Source organism: Lactuca saligna, chromosome 2 (assembly GCF_052625555.1).
Source record: "Lactuca saligna cultivar CGN05327 chromosome 2, ASM5262555v1, whole genome shotgun sequence".
In the NCBI taxonomy this organism is placed as follows: Eukaryota; Viridiplantae; Streptophyta; class Magnoliopsida; order Asterales; family Asteraceae; genus Lactuca; species Lactuca saligna.
This window is the reverse complement of record NC_136418.1, coordinates 137,327,588-137,351,596: the sequence shown is the minus strand read 5'-3', so window position 1 is coordinate 137,351,596 and position 24,009 is coordinate 137,327,588. Positions and strand designations below refer to the sequence as shown.

General features: G+C 39.7%; 1 protein-coding gene across 2 annotated transcripts; it reads left to right on the top strand.

The window, feature by feature from the left end:
- The first annotated feature begins 17,644 nt into the window (after nucleotides 1-17,644).
- LOC145029117 (protein PIN-LIKES 3-like) lies at nucleotides 17,645-21,026 on the top strand. 2 transcript variants are annotated; one of them, XM_078977737.1, is made up of 11 exons: nucleotides 17,645-18,094; nucleotides 18,385-18,519; nucleotides 18,937-19,016; nucleotides 19,089-19,213; nucleotides 19,328-19,449; nucleotides 19,536-19,712; nucleotides 19,792-19,878; nucleotides 20,120-20,220; nucleotides 20,379-20,431; nucleotides 20,516-20,704; nucleotides 20,820-21,026. In XM_078977737.1, the coding sequence occupies exons 2-11, from the start codon at nucleotides 18,385-18,387 to the stop codon at nucleotides 20,942-20,944; spliced, it is 1,194 nt and encodes a 397-aa protein (XP_078833863.1). In that variant the 5' UTR covers nucleotides 17,645-18,094; the 3' UTR covers nucleotides 20,945-21,026. The 2 variants fall into 2 exon arrangements, with proteins under 2 accessions (XP_078833863.1, XP_078833864.1); XM_078977738.1 differs by lacking the exon at nucleotides 17,645-18,094 and adding an exon at nucleotides 18,213-18,319.
- The last annotated feature ends 2,983 nt before the right edge of the window (nucleotides 21,027-24,009 follow it).

Genomic DNA, 24,009 nt, shown 5'->3' with positions numbered 1-24,009 from the left:
ATGAAAGTTTATTTAGAAGGATTATAACCAAGTTTTAGTATATGTTACAAGGGTTTTGTACATATAAACAACAACGAAATCCGAGTTATAACGAATAAGTTATGACCCGTCGAAGTTTTACGGCAAAATTGGCATGACATCGGGAGACGTAAATAGTGAATTTATGATAGATGACTTTTTAGCCTTAGTGATCTAAACAAAAGTTTTAGTATACGTTAAGCCAAGAACATACAAACAAAAAAACGCCCAAATATGACTTCATATGAGGAAGTTATGAATTTTCTAAGATTTGGCGTAGCAGTGCACGACCCAAAAATCAAATTTTAGTTTGAACAGTTTTTGGCCTACACGACCTAAATGAGAGATGGAGATCTCATTAATAGGAACTCAACGATAAAAAGACAGACGGAAATTAAGTCAGTATATAGAAGTTATGAATTTTAAGCAGCCATTTAACAGTATAATCTCCTCCTACTGTTAAATTTAAGATAAGTGGAGAATTAGCCGATTGAGTCAAAATGAAGGTTGTAGATCTTATTTTTACCTACGCTTTTATATTAAAACGTCAAAAACGGAGCTCGTATATGAAAGTTATGGATGTTATAAGTCGAAAGTGTGCTATACGAAAATGGGTGACGTGGCATAATCTTGGCCATTGCTTTCTCCCCAAGTCTTTCCACCAGATGGTGACATGTAGCACCAATTTCAGCCATATTTTACCCTATAAATAGAACATCTCCCACCCGCATTTTCTTCACACCTTTTCCATTCTTCTTCTCTCTACACTCTCTGTAAACCTCCGAAAACTCCCCTAGCGCTAGAAGAAAGCCCCGGAGTGCTCGATGGCTCCGAGAAGAAGAGCTTTTGGCTCGGAAGTTCTGCCCCTACAGAGCCCGGCTTCTAGCCAAACTCCCTCTTAGGTAAGTTACGCCTATGATGTTTTAAATATAGTTTTTATTTAAATATAGTAATGCTATTAAGACCTTATAATAAATATTTAGCCTATTATTATGAGTTATATACGTGTCGTTATAATATCTTTTTAACCACTCGCGGTACAGGGAATCTAGTTTGGATGGCCGCTTGGGTTGCTGGATTACAGAAGTGTTATATGTCAAAAAGATCATGTCCTCTGGTGTTCCATGTCTGGCCCCTATCTGTATATAGTGGGTGAAAAGTATTATGTTAACGCTTATATAATAGTAATAACAGTTAGACTATTAATTAGTCTCGTCGAGCATTAGACTAAACTCTAGTGGTAATGATAGTAGGTTCTGTCAAAGGAGCTGTTTAAAGTAAATGAATTGCCATCCGAGTACCGAGTCACCACCCTTTCAAGTGATTTCATAGTCCCTTTCATCTTACACATAAATATGAAGTATTTTAATATAAATTACGTGTTATGTGTGCATAGTGTCTGAATACTTATTGTCTACGTTGGGTGAAAGATTTTTATACATGTTTTAAATGATTTAAATTGTATATGTATTTTATATCTACAAAATTTGTTAGGTAAAACATGGGTAGATGAAATATTTGTTGTGTGATAACACGATGAAAGTCATTAATGTTAACAGTGATCCAGTCATCTAGTGGAGTATAGATGACGACCATGGACTATACTAGACAGTCTATTGGAATGCTAGTAGGCTCGTAACATGTAGGTGTTTTTGAAGTAGGTGCTCATTAGGTATTTTGAACTTGGTGTGTTCACTAGGTATTTTTAAACTAAGTGTGTTCACTAGTTATTTTTGAACTAAGTGTTCACCAAATGTTTTGGACTACGTGTTCACCAGGTTTCCCAACCTGATACACTCAGTTTATTTATATCACAGGTGTTGATATGAAGTCACATTACACTGAGAGATTAAGGAGATATAAATCACTAGTGATAATGAATGTAAGTTCTGTTTATACTTATGTTTCTATATTGACGATGACATCCCAAATGTTTTAAAATTAATAAAAAGACTTTTCTACATAAATGCTTTGATAATGTATTTATCATGTTTTACTGGGAACAAATTCCACAACATTTTTGTTAAAAGAGGTACTCTAATTTTTATATAGCATTAACAAAATTGGTCCTTTCTGGCCGTGAAAATGAGGATGTTACAGTTGGTATCAGAGCATTAGTTTAAGCGAACTAGGAATAAAGATTTATTTCTAGACTTAAACTTAAAATCCTAAGCAATGAATGTGAGGGTTGTGTCTAATAAATTTAGGTAATAGACCTAAATAGATACAAACACTAGCTTATTTGGGGGAAAATACCTAACATGCTTTTATGTGCTAAATGATTTATGATATGCATTATATGATCGGATCTATGGTCTATTGCCGGCCGGATCTGGAAACTTTATGTGTTCAGGTTACTAAACGTTTAATTACGGTATTAGAACCGGCATATAACTTTTCAGAGAGATAAGGGGATTTATACGTCAATCATAGATAAAATCTTTCCTATCTTAATTCTCGTCATTACACACCAGTCGTCTGATTTGGTGTATAGATCAAAATGTTAAGAACCAGAAGTGGAGTCGGGAACACAAATGGAAATATGAATCAACAAACCCCAATGATTGAACAAATACCTATTGTAGTAATCGCACCTGAGCCAATCATAATGGCCGGGGTACAAGCGATGATCCAAATGATGTGGGATCGTCAAATGGAGGAAACAAGGCATTTACTACAACAAAATCGAGAGGAACTTACGATGCCTATTGAATAGCCCGAGTTGAACGATGGGCAGTCAGAAGGAGGGAACTATAGTGAGACGGTTAGTCAAGCCAAACCACCGATAGTTAGACGAAACAATCAGGATGGAGGAAATGATGGACGTGGATGCAAGTACAAGGATTTCATGGCATCCAAACCCCCCGAGTCTTTCTGGAAATCCATCACTAGTGGAAGTTATGGACTGGATCTCCGAGATGGAGACAATGTTTCAAAGTTGCGAGTGTAGCAAAAAACAGAAGATCGCCCTTGTGGTCCCTCTATTAAAGTCTGGAGTACTGAGCTGGTGGAAGCTACTAGCTAACACGATGCCAAAGGGAGAAGCAAGCAAGATGTCTTGGGAAGATTTCCTAGTGCAATTAAAGATGCAATACTGCTCTAAGCAGGATCTTCTGGAGATATACAATGAATTCTAGTGTCACCAATTATGCTACAAGTTTTACGGAGAAGATGAAGCTCGTTCCTTATCTAGTTCCAACTGAGCGCTCCAAGGTCAACAAGTTTTCCCACGGATTACCAGTGGACTTTGGTCCAATGGTCAAGCAAGCAACCACTCTGAAAGTTGCCATCTGGGCTGCTAAGAATGTGGAGACCGAGATAAGAGAGAAGGGTATGGAGAGAGCTGAAGTTGGCGAGAAAAGGAAGCATGTACGATCTTCAAGTTCCAACAAGAAGAGAAAATTCCTTAAATATGGAGGAGGAGGAGGTGAAGCAAGACGGTGTGATAAATGCGAGAAGAAACACTTTGTAGAATGCGACGAGGAGGTAACATGTTTCAAGTGTGGAAAGTCTGGACATTACGCCAATGAGTGTACATCCAACAAGAGGGTGTGTTAAGAATGTAAAAAAGGAGGGCATCTTTCAAAGAATTGCCCAAAGAAGAATGAAGCAGCAAGGACAAATACACCACCAATGCCAAGGGCATTCCACATGATTCTCGATCAAGTAGAAAACAACGTGCGGAATCGAGGATGAGGACTTCATCAAGTTATGCAATAGTCGTGAGGATAGTATTGCATGGTGTAGCCTATTAGAGGCATAGTCCAGGGTAAACTTGAACACCTATGTAAGCATTTCAAGGAATAATATAAAACTTGTTGTTTTGTTATTAGGTGTGTTAAGTTGTTATGTGATTTTCTTATATGGTGACTTGGAAAACTACGAGACAATACTTGGGACGAGTATGAGTAGGTGTGAATGGTATTAGAGGCCTATACTACCGGAAGCATAGGACTCGCACCTGGATCAGGGAAAGTCACAAGGTTACCAAGAAGCTAGTAATTAATTTCGTTTTATTCAAGTATGTTGTAACCATCGTTTCGATAATGATTAAGAAGATGAGTGTTGTTTCGACCCTAGTGGTCATATCAAATTGAGTCCGACTAAGATGAGTATGTTACATGGTTCAGAGAACCAAGTTCGATGTAGCATCTAACTTAAGCCAGAAGATTTAAGTGAAAGATAATCAAAGCGGTCAATAGAAGTATCGTGCTAGTTAAAGAAGTTGGTAGCTAGAAATGCTACATGTTAAAATATCATTATATCACATTAAAACATGAAGGAAATCATATTCCATTCTGGAATTTGACTCTAAGAAACTTGAGTTTGAGTGTTGCAACATACGATGAGATTTGACCCTATCGGTCTATCATGGATATCAAATAAGCTTATCTTAAGTTTGTTAAGAAGAAGAAGGAGTCTTTGATAAAAAGTGAGTTTGTGACACGAAGGTCCTGATTGAAAGTGTAACAAGACATAGAGAACGGGTGCAAGATCAAGCACCGCTTGTAGTCAAGAAGACCAGGAGCTAGATACGCATTGGAAGAAACATAGAAGTTACGATTATTACCTAGGATGAAGAGATAACGTATGGATTCATTATACTATCGTGTTATGTTAATGATTTCGGGACGTAATCATCCTAAGGGGGAGATAATTGTAACGCCCGCAGATCCAGGCTAGTCAATTTAGAGACAATAAGAGTCAAAAATGAGTTTTAATGAAATATTATTTAGAAGGATTGTATCCAAGTTGTATTATATGTTACAAGGGTTTCGTACATATAAAGAACGCTGAAATCCGAGTTATAACGAAGAAGTTATGACACGTCGAAGTTTTACGGCAAAACCGACACGGCACCGGAAGACGTAAATAGAGAATTTACGATAGATGAATTTTTATCCTTAGTGATCTAAACAAAAGTTGTAGTATACATTAAACCGAGAACATACAAAAAAAGAACGCCTAAATCTGACTTCGTATGAGGAAGTTATGAATTTTCTAAGATTTGGCGTAGTAGTACACGACCCGAAAATCAAATTTTAGTTTGAGCGATTTTTGGCCTATGCGACCTAAATGAGAGTTGAAGATCTCCCTAATAGGAACTCAATGATAAACAGACAGATGAAAGCGGAGTCTGTATGTAGAAGTTATGAATTTTACGCGGACATTTAACTATACAATCTCCTCCGACTGTTAAATTTAAGATTGGCCGAGAATTAGCCGACGGAGACAAAATGAAAGTTCTATATCTTATTTTTTACCTACGCATGGATATAAAGAACATAACAAATGGAACTCATATGCGAAAGTTATGGATTTTAGAGGTCGAAAGTGTGTTGTGCAAAAATGGGTGACATGGCACAATCTTGGCCATTGCTTTCTCCCCAAGTCTTGCCACCAGATGGTGACATGTGGCACCAAGTTTAACTATATTTCACCCTATAAATAGAAGCTCTCCCACCCGCATTTTCTTCACATCTTTTCCATTGTTTCTTCTCTCTACACTCTCTCTAAACCTCCCAAAACTCCACTAGCGCTAGAAGAAAGCCCCGGAGCGCTCGACGGCTCCGAAAAGAAGAGCTTTTGGCTCGGAAGTTCTGCCCCTGCAGAGCCCGACTTCTACCCAAACCCCCTCGTAGGTACGATACGCATACGCTGTTTTAAATATAGTTTTTATTTAAATATAGTAATGATATTAAGACCTTATAATAAATATTTAGGCTATTATTATGAGTTATATAAGTGTTGTTATAATATCTTTTTAACCACTTGCGGTATGGGGAATCTGGTTTGGAGGGCCGCTTGGGTTGTTGGATTACAAAAGTGCTATATGCCAAAATGATCCTGCCCTCCGGTGTTCCATGTCTGGCCCCTATCTGTACATAGTAGGTGAAAAGTATTGTATTAATGCTTATATAATATTAATAATAGTTAGACTATTAATTAGTCTCGTCGAGCATTAGACTAAACTCTAGTGGTAATGCTACTTGGTTCTGTCAATGGAGTTGTTTAAAGTAAACGAATTGCCATCCGAGTACCAAGTCACCACCTTTTCAAGTGAGTGCATAGTCCATTTCATCTTACACATAGATATGAAGTATTTTAATATAAATTATGTGCTATTTGTGCATATTGTTTGAATACTTGTTGTCTATGCTGGGTGAAACATTTTTATACATGTTTTAAATGATTTAAACTGTATATGTACTTTGTATCTACAAAATTTGTTAGGTAAAACGTGGGTAGATGAAATAGTTGTTGTATGATAACACGATGAAAGTCATCAATGTTGACAGTGATCCAGTCATCCAGTGGAGTATAGATGATGACCATGGACTATATTAGACAGTACAGTGGAATACTAGCAGGCTCGTAACCTGTAGGTGTTTTTGAACTAGGTACTCACTAGGTATTTTGAAATGGGTGTGTTCACTAGGTATTTTTGAACTAAGTGTGTTAACTAGTTATTTTTGAACTAAGTGTTCACCAGATGTTTTGGACTACGTGTTCACCAGTTGTAATCTATGAACCTTGGTAACGATGGACTTCATGTCAATTCCTTAGGATGATCCTTAGGAATAAATGAACAAGGAATAGTTGATTCTTAGGAGTAAAGAAGATAATGGGGATGGGTAATTGGGGTGATTAATTATTTGAAGATTAAACATAATAATTATATTATTGTGGGTTGAAAACGCTATGTACTCACCAGGTTTCCCAACCTGACCCACACATTTTATTTATATCACAGGTGTTGATATGAAGTCACATTACACTGAGAGATTATGGAGATATAAATCACTAGTGATAATGAATGTAAGTTCTGTTTATGCTTATATTTTTGTATTGATGATGACATCCCAAATGTTTTTAAATGAATAAAAATACTTTCCTACGAAAATGCTTTGATAACGTATTTATCATGTTTTACTGGGAACAAATTCCGTAACACTTTTATTAAAGAGATAGTTTGATTTTTATAAAGTATAAACAAAATCGGTTTTTTCTGTCCGTGAAAATGGGGATTTTACAGATTGTTGGTGATTTTAGTGTCGCCATGTCATTTTAAGTAATTGGAACTAACATGTGAGCTAAGTGGCTTCATAATTTGTACTCTAATATAGTACGGGGTTGTGCAGAGTGCACATATGTATAAGATTGAATTAAAAGTCGGTTCGACGACTAGTTAGGAGTCCGGGCTTTCCAAATGGGCAGCACCCCTAGCGAGGTCCAAGGGGAAGAGCCCCTGGCTGGTAAAACTAACAAAACTCGTTAGTTTTAGTAACCCTAAATCCTCATTAAATCTGGATTATCATGACGTCCTTCCAAAGCAACTAATAACGGTCCAATCCTAATGAACCTCTAATCTCGTTTAATATATAAACAATTCTTCCTCTTCAGAAGAGGGTTTCGATCTTAAGCTCTCGTTTTTCATCATACTTTCACAGAATCCTCTAGCATATTGGCTTACAATTTCTGTGCTTAGAATTGCAAGTGTCCACTTGGGTTATCCTAGGCTGAATTCTTATAACCCAAACATATAGAAGAAATATCAGTTAGGAAAGTGATATTACGATCCAAGTTGGTATCTAGATCTCCATCACAAACCCTAAATTTTTATTCTAAGGTTTTTCGAAGATGAAGATATCATAGCCATTAGAGTTATATTACGACAGAACCTTGCCGATCCATTTATTAAACCTTTGTCACAAACCAAGCATGATTCTTATACTAGGTCGATAGGCATTAGAATTGCATATAAATTGGTTTGGGTGTATTTAGCTTAGTTTGATTTTGATTTGGGAACTTATACATTATAAATGTAACAACATAAATTTTCAAAAAAAAAATTTCATTTCTTTAAAACATAATTTCATTCAAGACAAACCATAAAATCCAATGTAACATAGTCATAATACAAAACATGTCAAATCCCAATATCAACTCTATCTAAACCCGCCTGTGTATGTGTGTACGAGTCATGCCGGTGCCTTCCCACGCTCCTAGCTAGTACCTGAAACAGATAACACAACAACTGTAAGCATAAATGCTTAGTAAGTTCCCCAATATACCACTTACACACATACGCCCTTCCAAACCATGACCTTCCGGTCCATGTGCCTCAAGGGACTTCCGTCTCAACCAGGTAAACCTTCCGGTCCTACCCGTGTCGACCTTCCGGTCCATAACTCGCTGACCTTCCGGTCTACATCATAATGCCTTATGGCCCATATTAAGCATAGCATACATAAAGCATACAAAACAGGCAACTAATAGCATACAATGCATATATCTTATAGCATACCAGACCTTCCGGTCACACATAGGTACCCTTCCAGGTACAATATAGTGAGAAGACTCACCTTGTGTAGCTCGGTAACTCGTAAATCTCAGAAATCTCGGACTCCGTGGGATAAGATGTAGCCTTCGCCTAATCGTATGAAATAACACTTAACATCAACACATTTACCTAGGCTAGACCATTCCCTCTAATCACTCTCAGGAAGGTAAAAGACCATTTTACCCCTTACTCGGCTCAATTACACTAAAGTTGACCAAACCCTAAAATTCAACAAAAGTCAACCCTTCGGGTTACGCTGTGCGTACGAAATGTGTACGTTGTGCGTACGCGGAGCCTTCACAGAATCGGGGTACACAGCCTTTTACGCCGCGCGTATTGGGACTACGCCCTGCGTAACGCCCATTTTCCTTATCTATCTCATTCAGGTCTTAATCGGTTAAGACTTGCATCCAAACTTCAAATCTGACTCCTCTAATATGACTTAATCCATAAAGTTTAAACCTTTAAGCCTTTACATGGTTGTAAAGGTCACATTGTGCTCAAAATACCTTTCCTCTTTCCATAATGAGACTATAACTCATGCATGACACAAGATCCACGTCTAAGATTGGATTTTTATGAATCCTCAACACAATATACACTAGAAAAGGTCAGATCTAAGCTCATGGAGACTTTTTGCACACGAAGACTCCAACTTTGAACCAAAAACCCTGGAAGTGGTCCAAAAAGAAAAACTTATGAAGAACAAGGAAAGCTTTGAGCTTTTTACCTTAGAAGGGATCTCCAACTACTGTAGAACTCAGATCCACACTTGTTCTTCAACTTCTAGCTCCAACAATGGCTCCTTCTTCTCCTTCTTCACCTTGAAAAGATAACTTCAAGCTCAAAACACACACACAAGCTAAAGCACGGATCTAAGCTCTCTAAGGACTCACTCAAGGGGATATGGTGGCTAGGGCAAAGGACTACATGTTCCTTTTATAGTGAAAAAGATAGAAATTAGGGTTTGCATCTGGGCTCGCTACGCCCAGTGTAACCCCTGGGCACGCCCAGCGTACCCGGGCGAGTCCGCGTTCAATTTAAGCGCGAGTGTACGCGCGGCGTACACCCAACGTACTCACCAACCCACCTTTCAAGTTTAAGGGACTAATTTGCCAACTCTCCAAAATAGAAGGGTCATAAAGCTTACTTGGATTTTGGGCTGTTACAATTCTCCCCCACTAGAACCAGACTTCACCCTCAAAGTCTCATGCTGCGAACAACTCCGGATGCTGCACCCGCATCTCTGACTCTCGCTCCCAGGTCAGCTCGGACCCTATCCGATGTTGCCACTGGACCTGAACCAGGGGCACTTCCTTGTTCCTCAGAACCTTGATCCTCCGATCCAAGATTGCGATCGGCTTCTCGGCATAATTCAGACTTGCGTCCACCTGGATATCCTCTAATGGTACAACTGTCGACTCATCGGCAATACACTTCCTCAGCTGCGACACGTGGAAGGTATCATGAATCTGGTCAAACTACGCAAGTAGCTTCAAGAGATAGGCAACCTTGACCACCCTTGCAATCACTCTAAACGGCCTAATATACCGGGGTCCCAGCTTGCCCCTCTTCCTTAATCGGATCACTCCTTTCCAAGGAAATACCATCAGGAACACGAAATCACCAACCTGGAACTTGATTTCGGATCGTCGTCTATCCGCATAACTCTTCTGGCGACTCTGAGCGGTCAATAACCTCTGCCTGACCTGTCGTATCTGCTCTGTCGTTTGAAGCACTATCTCCGTACTACCCATCACACGCTGCCCTATCTCGCCCTAGTAAATGGGGGTACGACACCTCCTTCCATACAACAACTTAAAAGCTGGCATACCAATGCTCAAGTGATGGTTATTGTTATAGGAAAACTCTGCCAAGGGCAAATACGTGTCCCAACTCCCGCCGAAATCCAGTACACATACCCGGAGCATGTCCTTGAGCGTCTGAATCGTCCGCTCACTCTGTCTGTCCGTCTGTGGGTGGTATGCGGTACTGAAATGCAGCCTCGTACCCAACTTCTCGTGAAACTTATTCCAAAATCTGGAAGTAAAATGAACATCTCGGTCTAAAACAATCGAGATCAGAACTCCATGCCACAATACCACCTCCCTCATGTACAAATATGCTAGCCTCTCAGCAGAAGAGCTCTCACTGATAGCAAGAAAGTGAGCGCTCTTCGTCAACGTGTCCACAATCACCCAAATCGCATCGACACCCCTGGCAGTCCTCGGTAATTTGGTGATAAAATCCATGGTGATTTGTTCCCACTTCCACTCGAGAATCTCTAACGGCTGCAACTTACCATGCGGACACTGGTGCTCGGCCTTAACCTTGCAACAAGTCAAGCACCTCTGTACGAACCATGCAACATCCCTCTTCATACAGGGCCACCAATACTCCTTCTTCAGGTCCAAATACATCTTAGTGGCCCCGGGGTGGATTGAGAACTTCGATCTATGCGCCTCCTCCATCAAAATGGTACGCGTTCTGCCCACAAACAATATCCAAACCCGACCCTGGAAGGTCATAAGTCCTCGACTATCGGTAACAAACTCCGATACCTGCCCGATCACTCACTCTTTCTTGCGGTTCTCCGGTCTCACGACCTCCGCCTGGGCCCCTCGAATGGTGTCCTATACCGGAGTCATCACTGTCAATCTCATGCAAATATCTCATATCGGGCCGCCCTCCGCCCTACGGCTCAGGGCATCGGCTACAACATTAGCCTTTCCCGGGTGGTACAGGATCTCACAATCATAATCCTTTACTAGATCCAACCATATCCTCTGGTGCATATTCAGGTTGGGCTGATCCATCAAATACTTCAAGCTCTTATGGTCTGTGTATATCGTACACCGAACCCCATACAAATAGTGACACCAGATCTTGAGGGAGAACACTACAACCCCCAATTCCAGATCATGAGTGCGATACCTCGACTCATGAGGATTTAGCTGTCTCGATGCATATGCTATCACATGCCCCCTCTACATAAGCACCGCTCCTAACCCTGATATCGATTCATCACAATATACCAGGAAATCCTCCATCCCTTCTGGAAGGGCCAACACTGGAACTTCGCATAATCTCTAGCAAAGTGTCTCGAACGAGGTCTGCTGCTCCGGACCCCAAGAAAATGCAACACCCTTCCGGGTCAACTTGGTGAGTGGCACGACGATCTTGGAAAATCCCTGATAAATCTCCAATGATAGCCTGCCAGTCCTAAGAAAATCCTGATCTCAGTAGGTGACCTCGGCACCTCCCAACTCATCACAACCTCAATCTTGGCCGGATCGACCAATATCCCCTGCTGGTTAATGAGATGCCCTAGGAACTTGACCTCCCGTAACCAAAAATCCCACTTGGAGAATTTGGCATAAAGCCTCTCATATCTCAGAACTCCGAGGATTTCACTCAAATGCTCCTCATGCTGCTCTCTGGATTTCGTAAATACCAAGATATCATCGATGAAAACAATCACCGATCGATCCGACATCGGTCTGCACACCCTGTTCATGAGATCCATGAACGCGACTGGTGCATTGGTGAGCCTAAAAGGCATCACCACGAACTCGTAATGCCCATAACGAGTTCTGAACGCTGTCTTTGGATATCTTCATCCCGAATCCTCATCTGATGATAACCCGACCTCAAGTCTATCTTGGAGAACCAAGACGCTCCCTGCAACTGATCGAACAAATCGTTGATCCTCGGTAATGGATAATGGTTCTTGACCGTCAGCTTGTTCAACTCCCGGTAATCAATACACATCCGGTGTGAACCATCCTTCTTCTTGACAAAAAGGATCGACGCTCCCCAAGGTGAGCTACTCCGTCTAATAAACCCCTTTCCCAACAGCTCCTGAATCTACGAGGATAACTCATGCATCTCGGACGGCGCAAGGCGATAGGGTGCCTTGGCAATAGGTTCCGCCCCAAGCAACAAGTCGATACGAAACTCCACCCGCCTCTCGGGAGGCACACCTGGCAACTCCTCGGGGAAAACGTCAGGGAAGTCCCACACAATTGGGACCTCATCAATCGAACTTGGCCTCCCAGCGACCAATCGCGTATCCATCACATAGGCCACCAATCCTCTACAACCCTGCTTTAAACACTGTCTCGCCCTAGCAGCCGAACAAAAATGCTGACTCAAGACGGGTACCCTCACCGTACACTGTAAGTACTCCCCCACTAGGGTCTCGTATCATCACCAACTGACGCTCGCAGTCTATAACAACTCCAAATCGGCTCAACCAATCCATGCCCACTATAACACACACATCCCCCGTCGCAATCGGGACCAAATCTATCGGGAACTTCACACCGAAGATCTCAAGGATACATCCTCGAATCACATCCGTGGCATACACTGCTCACTCGTTAGCTATAGAAACTCGAAGAGGTCGGCTCAAGGCCTCTCGATAAATACTGATATGATGACTGAAAACTAACGACATAAAAGATCGACTCGCACCCGAGTCAAATAGCACTAAGGCAGGTACAGAATTCACAAGAAAAGTACCTACGCATAACATAATATAAGCATAATATCTCAGCCTAAAATAAATAGGGAGAAGAATACATACCAAGCACAACATCGGGTGTTGTGCGGACCTCCTCTGGTGTCAACTAGAAAGCTCTCCCACAAGCCTTCGGAGCCTCGGCCTTCACTGATCGAACCTCAGTAACCCTAGAAGCAGGTGCAGATCCCTGCGCTGACCCTTGATGCAAATGTGGACTCTCGACCTTCTGATGGCCTGTCTGGTTGCAATGGAAGCAAACCATAAATCCGTTGGGGGCAATCCTTGGCGATATACCCCTCCTTTCCACATTTTTAGCAAGCACCCTATCGACAAGCCCCCTCGTGACCCTTTCCGCACTTCCCGCAAGTACGGCCTTCTGGCCTCCAGTCCTTGAATCAGCGGGCTTGGCCCGCTTGGCTGCTGGTTGAGACTGAGCCGGTCACCGATCCATCCTCTAAGACTCGGCCTCCTCCCTGTCCTGAGTCTCCAACTCGATCTCCCACTTCCAGGAATTTTCCTGAAGCTCAGCAAATGTACGATGCGTCGAGTTCGACACGAACTCTCGAATGTCCCTCCTCAAAATACCCAAATACTGGCTCATTCGTGCCTGTTCAGTAGACACCTGCTCAGGGTAGAACATCGCCCTCTTATGAAACTTCCGGGTAACCACAGTAACCGAATCATTACCCTGCTTGAGGGTCAAGAACTCCTAAACCAACCGTTCCCTCTCCACCGGGGGAACATACTCATCTCTGAACGTGGTAATGAACCTCTCCCAGGCCATCGCTGAAATCTTTGCAAGAGTGAAGCTCGCCGTCACGAACTTCCACCAATCCTTCACTCCCAAGCGAAGCTAGTTTAAAGCGAACCGCGCCCTCAAGTGTTCTGGACAAGAACACGTATAGAAACATCCCTCAATGTCAAAGATCCATCTCATCGCAGCAATCGGGTCCTGCATCCCATCGAACTCTGGTGGCTTCGTGTTGCTGAACTCCTGAAACAACAACGTGTCACCTCCCTGAGGTCTGGCAGCAGCTGCAACCTCAGTCACCGCTACATACCGCTCGTCAAAGGTCTCAATCAGTGTGGTCTTGATGTCCCTAAAGATCTCTGGAATCTCAGCTCAAATGGAAGCAACCACCTTCTCATGAATCAATCGACAGATCTCCTTGTCACTGACCCCACTGCTCTCAGGTGTGTGTCGTGTCCTAACCATGATGCCTCTTAAATACAACATAAAAATATCAGACACTCAACTGAACATACTCGCACTCGATAATGCTACCCTTCTTGTCCTCCAATACCCAAAAGATTCTTACTTCGGCTGCTCACTGATCTGGTGTCTTTAGTAGTACGGGCCCTATACTACTGACCACACCGTATCAGTATTCACCCCAAGTCCTCCTCCTTGGATCCCGGATCACAAGTACTCTATTCTCGTTATGCATTGGCTACCTACTCGCTCGCAAGGCATCTCATAGCAGCAGAAATCTCCTAGGCTAAGGCATCACAAATCAAGCCACTCTAGTCCTAACATGAATACCTAGCCTACTCTAGCATGCATAACATAACATAGCATATCTCATAATACATAATGTAAGGGTATTTTAGGGATTCACCATTCGGGCACTGGCTGACCGTACACACTGCTCTGCTCTGTTTGTTTCAAAACTCCTTGCTCTTTTAGAAATTTTGGTTCTTTTATTGTTGAAAATTTCTCAAATCCTCAGTTTGAGTTTAGATACGCCCAAAGGTGCATCCAAGTCCCTCAAACCAAGGCTCTGATACCATCTTGTAACAACGTAAATTTTCAAAACAAATTTTCATTTCTTTAAAACATAATTTCATTCAAGACAAACCATAAAATCCAATGTAACATATTCATAATACAAAACATGTCAAATCCCAAGAACAATTATATCCAAATCCGCCCGTGTGTGTGTGTGTGTACGAGTCATGTCGGCGCCTTCCCACGGTCCTCGCTAGTACCTGAAACACATAGCACAATAACTATAAGCATAAATGCTTAGTGAGTTCCCTAATATACCACTTACACACATACACCCTTCCAGACCATGACCTTCCGGTCCATGTGTCTCAGGGGACTTCCGTCCTAACCCAATAAACCTTCCGGTCCTACCTGTGTTGACCTTCCGGTCCATAACTCCCTGACCTTTTGGTCTACATCATAATGCGTTCCGACCTATATCATAATGCCTTCCGGCCCATATCAAGCATAGCATACATAACGCATACAAAACAGGCAACTAATAGCATACAATGCATATATCTTATAGCATACCAGACATTCCGGTCACATATAGGTACCCTTCCAGGTACAGTATAGTGAGAAGACTCACCTCGTGTAGCTTAGTAACTCGTAAATCTCAGAAATCTCGGACTCCGTGTGATAAGATCTAGCCTTCGGCTAATCATATGAAATAACACTCAACATTAACACATTTGCCTAGGCTAGACCATTCCCTCTAATCACTCTCAGGAAGGTAAAAGACCATTTTACCCCTTACTTGGCTCAATTACACTAAAGTTAACCAAACCCTAAAAGTCAACAAAAGTCAACCCTCTGGGTTACGCTGCGCGTACCAAACGTATACGCTGAGTGTACCCGGAGCCTTCACAGATTTGGGGTACGCAGCCCCTTACACCGTGCGTACTGGGATTACACCCAGCGTAATGCCCAGTTTCCTTATCCATCTCATTCAGGTCTTAATCGGTTAAGACTTGCATCCAACTTCATATCTGACTCCTCTAATATGACTTAATCCATAAAGTTGAAAGCTTTAAGCCTTTGCATGGCTGTAAAGGTCACTTTGTGCTCAAAACACCTTTCCTCTTTCCATAATGAGACTATAACTCATGCATGACACAAGATCCACGTCCAAGACTGGATTTTTATGAATCCTCAACACAATATACACTAGAAAAGTTTAGATCTAAGCTCATGGAGACTCTTTGCACACAAAGTCTCCAACTTTGAACCAAAAACCCTAGAAATGGTCCAAAAAGAAAAACTTATGAAGAACAAGGAAAGCTTTGAGCTTTTTACCTTAGAAGGGATCTCCAACTACTGTAGAACTCAGATCCACACTTGTTCTTCAACTTCTAGCTCCAAAAATGGCTCCTTCTTCTCCTTCTTCACCTTGAAAAGATAACTTCAAGCTCAACACACACACACAAGCTAAAGCACGAATCTCAGCTCTCTGAGGACTCACTCAAGTGGATATGGTGGCTAGGGCAAAGGACTACATGTTCCTTTTATAGTGCAAAAGTAAGAAATTAGGGTTTGCATATGGGCTCGCTACGCCCAGCGTAAACCCTGCGTACGCTCAGCGTACCCGGGTGAGTCTGCGTTCAATTTAAGCGCGTGAGTACGCGCAGCGTACACCCCAGTACGCCCAGCATACTCACCAATCCACCTTTCAACTATAAGGGACTAATTTGCCAACTCTCCAAAATAGAAGGGTCATAAAGCTTACCTGGATTTCGGGCTGTTACAATAAATCTTTATCTGATTTGAAGATTATTATGTAAAGATCTTAATGTATGATGGGTGCAATCATTTTCATTAGTTGATTACTATGTTCCATTTTTACGTTTACTTGACTTCCTTAGTGTAAAATTATTCAAAGCCTCGATAGTCGGACATACTTCTGAAAGTAAGTAGCGATTCACGACTAGCATGAGGTATTAATAAATTGTCCATGGAGATGGACATAGCATATAGATGTAACTAATACTCATATGTACTTGATAGAGATTAAGTATTGGAATAACCTACATTTAGAGATTACTTAATGGAAACTTTCACAAGTAATTAAAAGATAGTAATATCTTATATTCTTCAAACGGAGATGCATGATCATTTGATCTGCAGTTTGTTGTGCTTTGGTGTTCTCGAACATTGTTCGTAACTAATTGACATCAAATGCATGGCTATGTTTAGACTGAATTCATAATAGATCAGTCATGCAGTATGTTATGGTCACCACAAATCTTTAGCAAGAAGCACAAATCTTTATCGGTATTTTTCTACAAGTAAAATAGGTGTTAGTCAGTTGATGGCATTTTGTATCGTCTGATTGTAAAAAACATTGTCAACTATCTTTATGAGTATTTAAAGTAGAATTGCTAGCAGCTGCATAATACTTCCAACATCGCTTGCACCGAGCCTTTGCTACTAAGTATTTCTTTCATATTGTTGGTTTAATTTCCATTATAGTGTGGTCGGTATAGTTTTTTGAAGGTGTCGCGGTTCCTACGGAAGCCAAAGCTTGAGAGGATGTCATTTCAAGAAAAAGGATCGAAATTGTAAAAAACATTGACAATAAGGATATTTTTGCAAGGTGTTGAAACCAAATGAATCAACACCTATTTATAATACCAGAGGGGCATAAGACTGCAATAAACCGCTAGAAATAGGCCAAAACAGCCGTTTTCTCGAATCTGCATGTTATATAACGGCTAGCTAGTAAAAAAACATGAAGTCCGGTTAAAATTGAAATGGTTATTCAAAATACTGGTCTGATATATATACCGGTTCAAATGTACACCGGTTCTAGCCATGAGGTTTTCCATGTGCATCCAATGTGATCCATATAAAACTATACCCATACATAAGGCCATAACAGACAGAAGAAAACAACAAAAACAAATAAATAAAATATCGAGAAAATAAGCAAATAAGTTACAGCAACCGTATCATATTCTCTGAAGTTTGATCTTTTCATGCTTTTTTTCCTTATATTGGAAATAAGTTGACAAAAATCGTATCATATCCTCTGAACTTTGATCTTTTCACTCTTGTTTTCTTATATTTTAAATAAGTTGGCAGCAATCGTATCATATCCTGTGAAGTTTGATCTCTTCAATATTCTTGTTTTCTTATAATATAATATTGTGGATTCTTCGTCTTTTATCTCCCACTAAAAAGTTAGAATTGAACTATAATTTCTTTGAATCTAAATCGTCAAACCCTGATGTCAGCTTGTCTCTGATTCTTAATTCATCCATCCATGAGGGGCGAGTTCCCAAAAAAACCAAAGGAATATTTGTTTCATATCTCATTCCATATTAACTATCGTTTTTAAGTTAATCAACTTTTTGTTGCAGATTTGACACTTAGCAGTTCTAAATTTGTAGAAAAGAACCGCCTTTAATAAATATAATACACCATCTTGATTCTTGAGGTAACAATCTTTTTCCCTTAATTTGTTGTGCAGATGCTTTCACGATTTTATCAATAAAATATAACCGATTGCTTTCTTGAAGTTTCAATATCTCTACTCATGTTTTGCACATGCATGTATTTTGTTTTCTTTTAATATCATAACGCTCCCTAAAATTTCAGATCACTATATCCCCTATTTCTTCTTCACTTTCTTTACATACACCAGTTCTTTGACTTCATAATTGTAATCAGATTTTGATTATATCTTTTCTTTTTTTTTGGGATTTCTGAAAACAGTTTGTTTTACAGATGGGATTTCTGGATCTGTTTTCTGCTGCTTCTATGCCTATTCTCAAGGTTCTGATAGTTACTGCACTTGGCGCATTTCTTGCACTGGATTCTATTGATATCTTGGGACAAAGTACAAGGAAGCAAGTCAATAATGTAAGTTTTTAACTCCGCTTTAGTTATTCAAGAAAGCATACGCCGGCAATTTAAGTTAGAGATCGTCGGTTGTGCATTGTTGACTTGTAATGTACAAGTCGGTATTGCTTTTTAGGGTTAGTCCACCGTACATTTTGGGGTCCATTTTTGCTTAAGCTTACTAATAGTACAAAATCTTGGTAGTTTAATGGAAGATTCAGTTTTTCATATTATGGAATTCAAATGCCCATGTTCAAGAAAGTTGCCAATTTGATTAAAGATTCGATTTTTGTGATCATTGGACTAGTATACAACGATTTTGATTTTATGGCTCTAATTTCGAGTCTCTCTTTAGTCTTTGCCGATTAAAGAAATTTCTATGATTAAAGATACGATTTTCTGAATTGAAACTCATAATACTCCTTCCTATTTGATCAGATTGTGTTCTTTGTGTTCAATCCAGCACTTGTGGGCAACAATCTTGCTAGAACAATCACTCTCGAAAGCATCATTTCTATGTAATCTTTCTTCAATGGGTTCTTAATTCTGTTGTCGCTGTGTGAAGATTAACTGTTAATTAAAAACTTCAGGTGGTTTATGCCTTTGAATATTCTTATTACATTCATAATTGGGTCAGCACTTGGATGGGTGCTTTTGATAATCACTAAACCACCGAAACATCTAAAGGGCCTCATCCTAGGTGCATGTGCAGCTGGTAAATTGCTTGCATCCTGATGAATATATATTACTTTATATTAAGAGCATAAATAAATAAACTCCTATAAGTTGACAAATTTTTAAATTTTTGGTTCTTGATTATGAATGATAGGAAACATGGGAAACTTGCCTTTGATTATAATCCCAGCTGTATGCAAAGAGAAAGGAAGTCCCTTTGGTGATCCTGATGTTTGCCATGAGTATGCCATGGCTTATGCTTCATTATCTTTGGCAGTATGTAGTTTTACATTGAAAATTTCTAGGTGATTATTTGTTAATTTAAACTCTATATATCATAACAACATATATACATTCATCAGATTGGAGCCATATATTTGTGGACTTATGTGTACAACCAAGTACGGATATTCTCGGGTCATTCCCAAGATACTAGCAACACTGTTGTCGAAGAGACAGTAATCATACAAGAGGATTTGACTGAAACCTTGCTTCAATCATCTTCACTTATTCCTGGTAACAAGAAGGGAACAGTGAAGGTTGTTTTTTGCTTTCAATGGAGTGATCCATAATGTCCGATATGAACTTACAAAAAATTTAAAATGTTATGTGCATCAGGTATTAGATAGAATGAAGCAACATTTGGGGTATATTTCAAGACTGGTTAATTTAAAAGTGTTGTTCGCACCATCAACCAATGGAGCGGTATACACTAACCCTTAAAGCTACATTTCCAATCCAACTCTATCTTAGGTGTAAAATCTAGAGTTAACATGCTCTATTTTCTATATCAAAACAATAAATACTATTAATTACTCCAAAACTATAGTAATACTATTCATGTACACAAAGAATAGAGTTAAAGTTACACTTGTCATATTTATTGTCCTATTTAACCTGGAAGGTATGCACACACATAACAATTTCTTTCTTTTTAATCATAAAGATTGTGGGTTTCATTGTGGGAACAATCGCGCCAATTCGCAGGCTATTAATAGGCACTACAGCTCCTCTTCGGGTGATACAAGATTCTGCATCGTTAGTAGGGTATAGTCTTTTAAACTATGTCCAGATTTTTCATTTAGTAGGTGTCATGAATTTCTCTTCATTTTGTGGGTCGGATTATAATATGGAATCATGCATGGAATCCACAACAAAAGAAACTTAGTTAATTAACACTAATGGATCCTATTCCCATGTGTCAGGGATGCCGCAATCCCAACTACTACATTGATTTTGGGTGCTAACCTCTTACGAGGTAAGTAAACTTAGATTTGTTATATAACTGAGTTTTCATGTATTCAGTTGATTGAAATTAGTAGACACAATTTGCATTTTGCAGGTTTGAAAGGATCATCTCGTGTCTCGTTACCAATTGTGTTTGGAATTGTAACAGTTCGGTTAGTTGTGTTGCCACTTTTTGGCATTTTAATCGTGAAGGGAGCTGTTTATGTGGGCTTAGTGCATGCAGATCCTCTTTATCTATTTGTTCTTCTCCTACAGTTTGCGCTTCCACCTGCGATGAACATTGGTATGACATATGCGATTGCATGTTTTTGAAATTTCTTTATTTGTTTTTCTTGGATAATGAATAATGAATAATGATGACAAGTTGTGAATTTTTTTAAAATGGTCTTTATTGGTAGGTACGATAACACAGTTATTTGGAGCTGGTGAGAGTGAATGTTCAGTGATTATGTTGTGGTCTTATGGTTTGGCTTCTATATCACTCACCCTTTGGTCGATGTTCTTCATGTGGCTTGTGGCTTGATTCATTATTTTATTTGACTGATACCAACTTGTTTGATTACCAATCAAAAAATTTTGTAAAATAGTCACTTTTAATCTTAAAATATGTTGTCATCAAATTGACATTGTAATAATGCTGGTGAACTACCAAACTACTCATAAAGTTTCAATTGGTACGGGAGACGCTCAAAATTATCAAAATATGAAATTGCATGAGGTTCTATTTTTTAAAACCAACTGACAATAGAATGGAGTATTCATCGCCTTATATTCTAGCGTCAAATTTCTCTTTTAATGATATGGGATTATGTTTAGATAAAAAACAGGATTTCAATCGGATTCAGGAAAGAACTTTTTTGTTGATCAAGAATCCTTAGAATACTTTTAATTACATTCAGAAATCTCACTCTAAGCTATACAAAAGATTAAAGATACTAACCTTATCGATACCACTCACATACATATGTGAACAAGAACTATCTCTACAGATAAGATCTAGAAAAGTAAGAACTAATAGCAATCAACTCTTTAACGAACGGTTGAATATATTTTGTGTTTCTTATTGAACATTTTATCTTATCTTACTAACCCCTATAAAACAAGACATTATATAATAATATATATCAACACAAAATTACAAAGAATCCCTTCAACTATGTGATATTTACATTATTATCACTAGGGATGAGCAAAATGACCGAACTAGCTGGAACCGGTCCGAACCGGACCGGAACCGGGAACCGGCTTCGGCCAAAATCAAGAACCGAACTGGCCCGACGGTTCTATCGGTTCCGGTTCTACCGGTTCCCGGTTCCTACCGGTTCTTGTCGTGTCTTCAAATGTTCGAACCGGTCCTTGAAAAATAGCATAATACGGTTCCGGTTTTTGCCGGTTCTACCGGTTCCGGTTATATCGGTTCCGGTTCCTACCGATTCCCGGTTCCAAAAATCCACAAAAATAACGTCCCGGTCCCGACCCGACCGGTTCCATCGGGTTCCGGTTCCGGCCGGTTCCCCGGTCCATTTGCTCATCCCTAATTATCACAAGAAACTCCTTTTAATAGCAACATTCCTTTAGCTTTTCTATTCATTTCCACATTACCCTCAAATTTATTTATAGTACCCAATATTCACTTCTCATCAAAACATTTTCATTTTTCCCAGTATAATACAACTACTAGGTAATGTAACGTGCTCATTGATTAATAACTGTTAGAATAAGACAAACCATCTTTGTACAAGCTCTTAGGTTTTTAACTTCATGTCTATCTATTTGTATCGTTCACGATATGAATATAATACTTAATATTTCTCTCGCATTTTTCAACCGATATATTAGAGCCATAGCGCTCCTCATACTTGTTGTGTATCTCCTTCCAACATTCATTACCTTGTCTGTTGTATCCCTATTTTTGACACCACCATGTGCCGCCACAACCATACCCTAACCGCCTACGTGTCGCCACCATTACCAAAACCTTAGTTTCTAATTCTTTCTCTTCTAGTTTTTTGAATCACCATGGGCAATGTTTTAAATCCACCAACAAGTACAACTTTACTGTATTTAATTATCCCTGGTACACACTCAATAACTAGAGGAAAAAAAATATTCGGATCAACTAGCTATGTCTCATGGTTTGCTTCAGTCAAGATGCGGTTTAAAGGGCAAAGCCACGATAATCATTTAACCAAAATAGTTGCATATATAGTTCAATTAAAACATGCTAAATGGGAGGCCTAACAATACTAGCATGAAAGTTGTTGTTGTAAGAGAACTCTGCCAACGATAAATATGAATCCCATCCCTACCGAAGTCAAGTAGAGATGCCCAAAGCATATCCTCAAGAGTTTGAATTTTCCTTTCACTCTATCCATCAATCTGAGGATGATAAGTTGTGTTGAGTTTTAATAGTTTGGGTCAGCATGGAACCTCTTCCAAATTTTGGAAGTAAGACACACAGCTCTATTAGAGACCATTGAAACCGCTATATCGTGCCAAGAAACCACCTCTCCAACGTAAATATTTTTGATCTTCTTAGTTGAGGAGCTCTCTTAGATAGGCATAAAGTAGGCTCTGTTGATCAATCTGTCGACAATCACCTAAATGGTATTTACACCATAAGGAGTCTGTGGTAGTTTAGTGATAAGATCCATGATAATTTGCTCCTATTTCTATATCGGGGTATCAAGAGGCTGCAACTTTCCATGGAGATTCGAATGCTTAACTTAAACTTTTCGACATGTAAAACACCTTTCGACGTACCATGTCAAATCCCTCTTTATGCAGGACCACTAATAATTGTGTCTTAGGTTTGTACATCTTTGTAACCCTTAGATGAATCGAAAATGTTGACTTGTGTGCCTCATCCATCGGTTTCTATCGGTCTCCACCCAAACCCTGCCATACATGGTCAGCAAACCATGATTATCTATGTCATAAGCCAAACTTTGTCCTACGATTCTCTCACATTTACAATTCTACTCCTTGATTGTCTCATCTTGGACCTTTTTATCATCTCTAGAATGGGAGTAATCACTATCATTCTCAAACATGGATCCTTACTAGGTGCACTAATCTTTTTCCGATTCAATTCATTAACCACCACATTGGCCTTGCTTGGATGATAAAGGATTTCACAATCATAGTCCTTCACCACATCAAACCATCTATGTAGCTTGATGTTCAAATGTGCTTGATCCATCAAGTACCTCAAGCTCTTATGGTCTATGAAAATGGTACACCAAACTCCATATAAGGAGTGTCTTCAAATCTTGAGAACTAAGACCACTTCTCTTAAATCTAAGTCATGTTTCAGATAATTAGCCACATGAAGCATCAGTTTTCTTGAGGCATAAACGATCACCTAACCTCATTGCATAAGAATGGATCTGAATCCCATGATAGATTCATCACAATAAACTACCATATCATCAACCCCCTTAAGAAGGTTCAATACTTGAGACTCACATAACTTCTTTCACAAAATCTCAAATGTTCTTTGGTACTCAGGACCCCAACAAAAAACAACACCATTCTTTGTCAAACTGGTCAATGGCACATTAATTTTGGATAAGTCTTGAATAAATC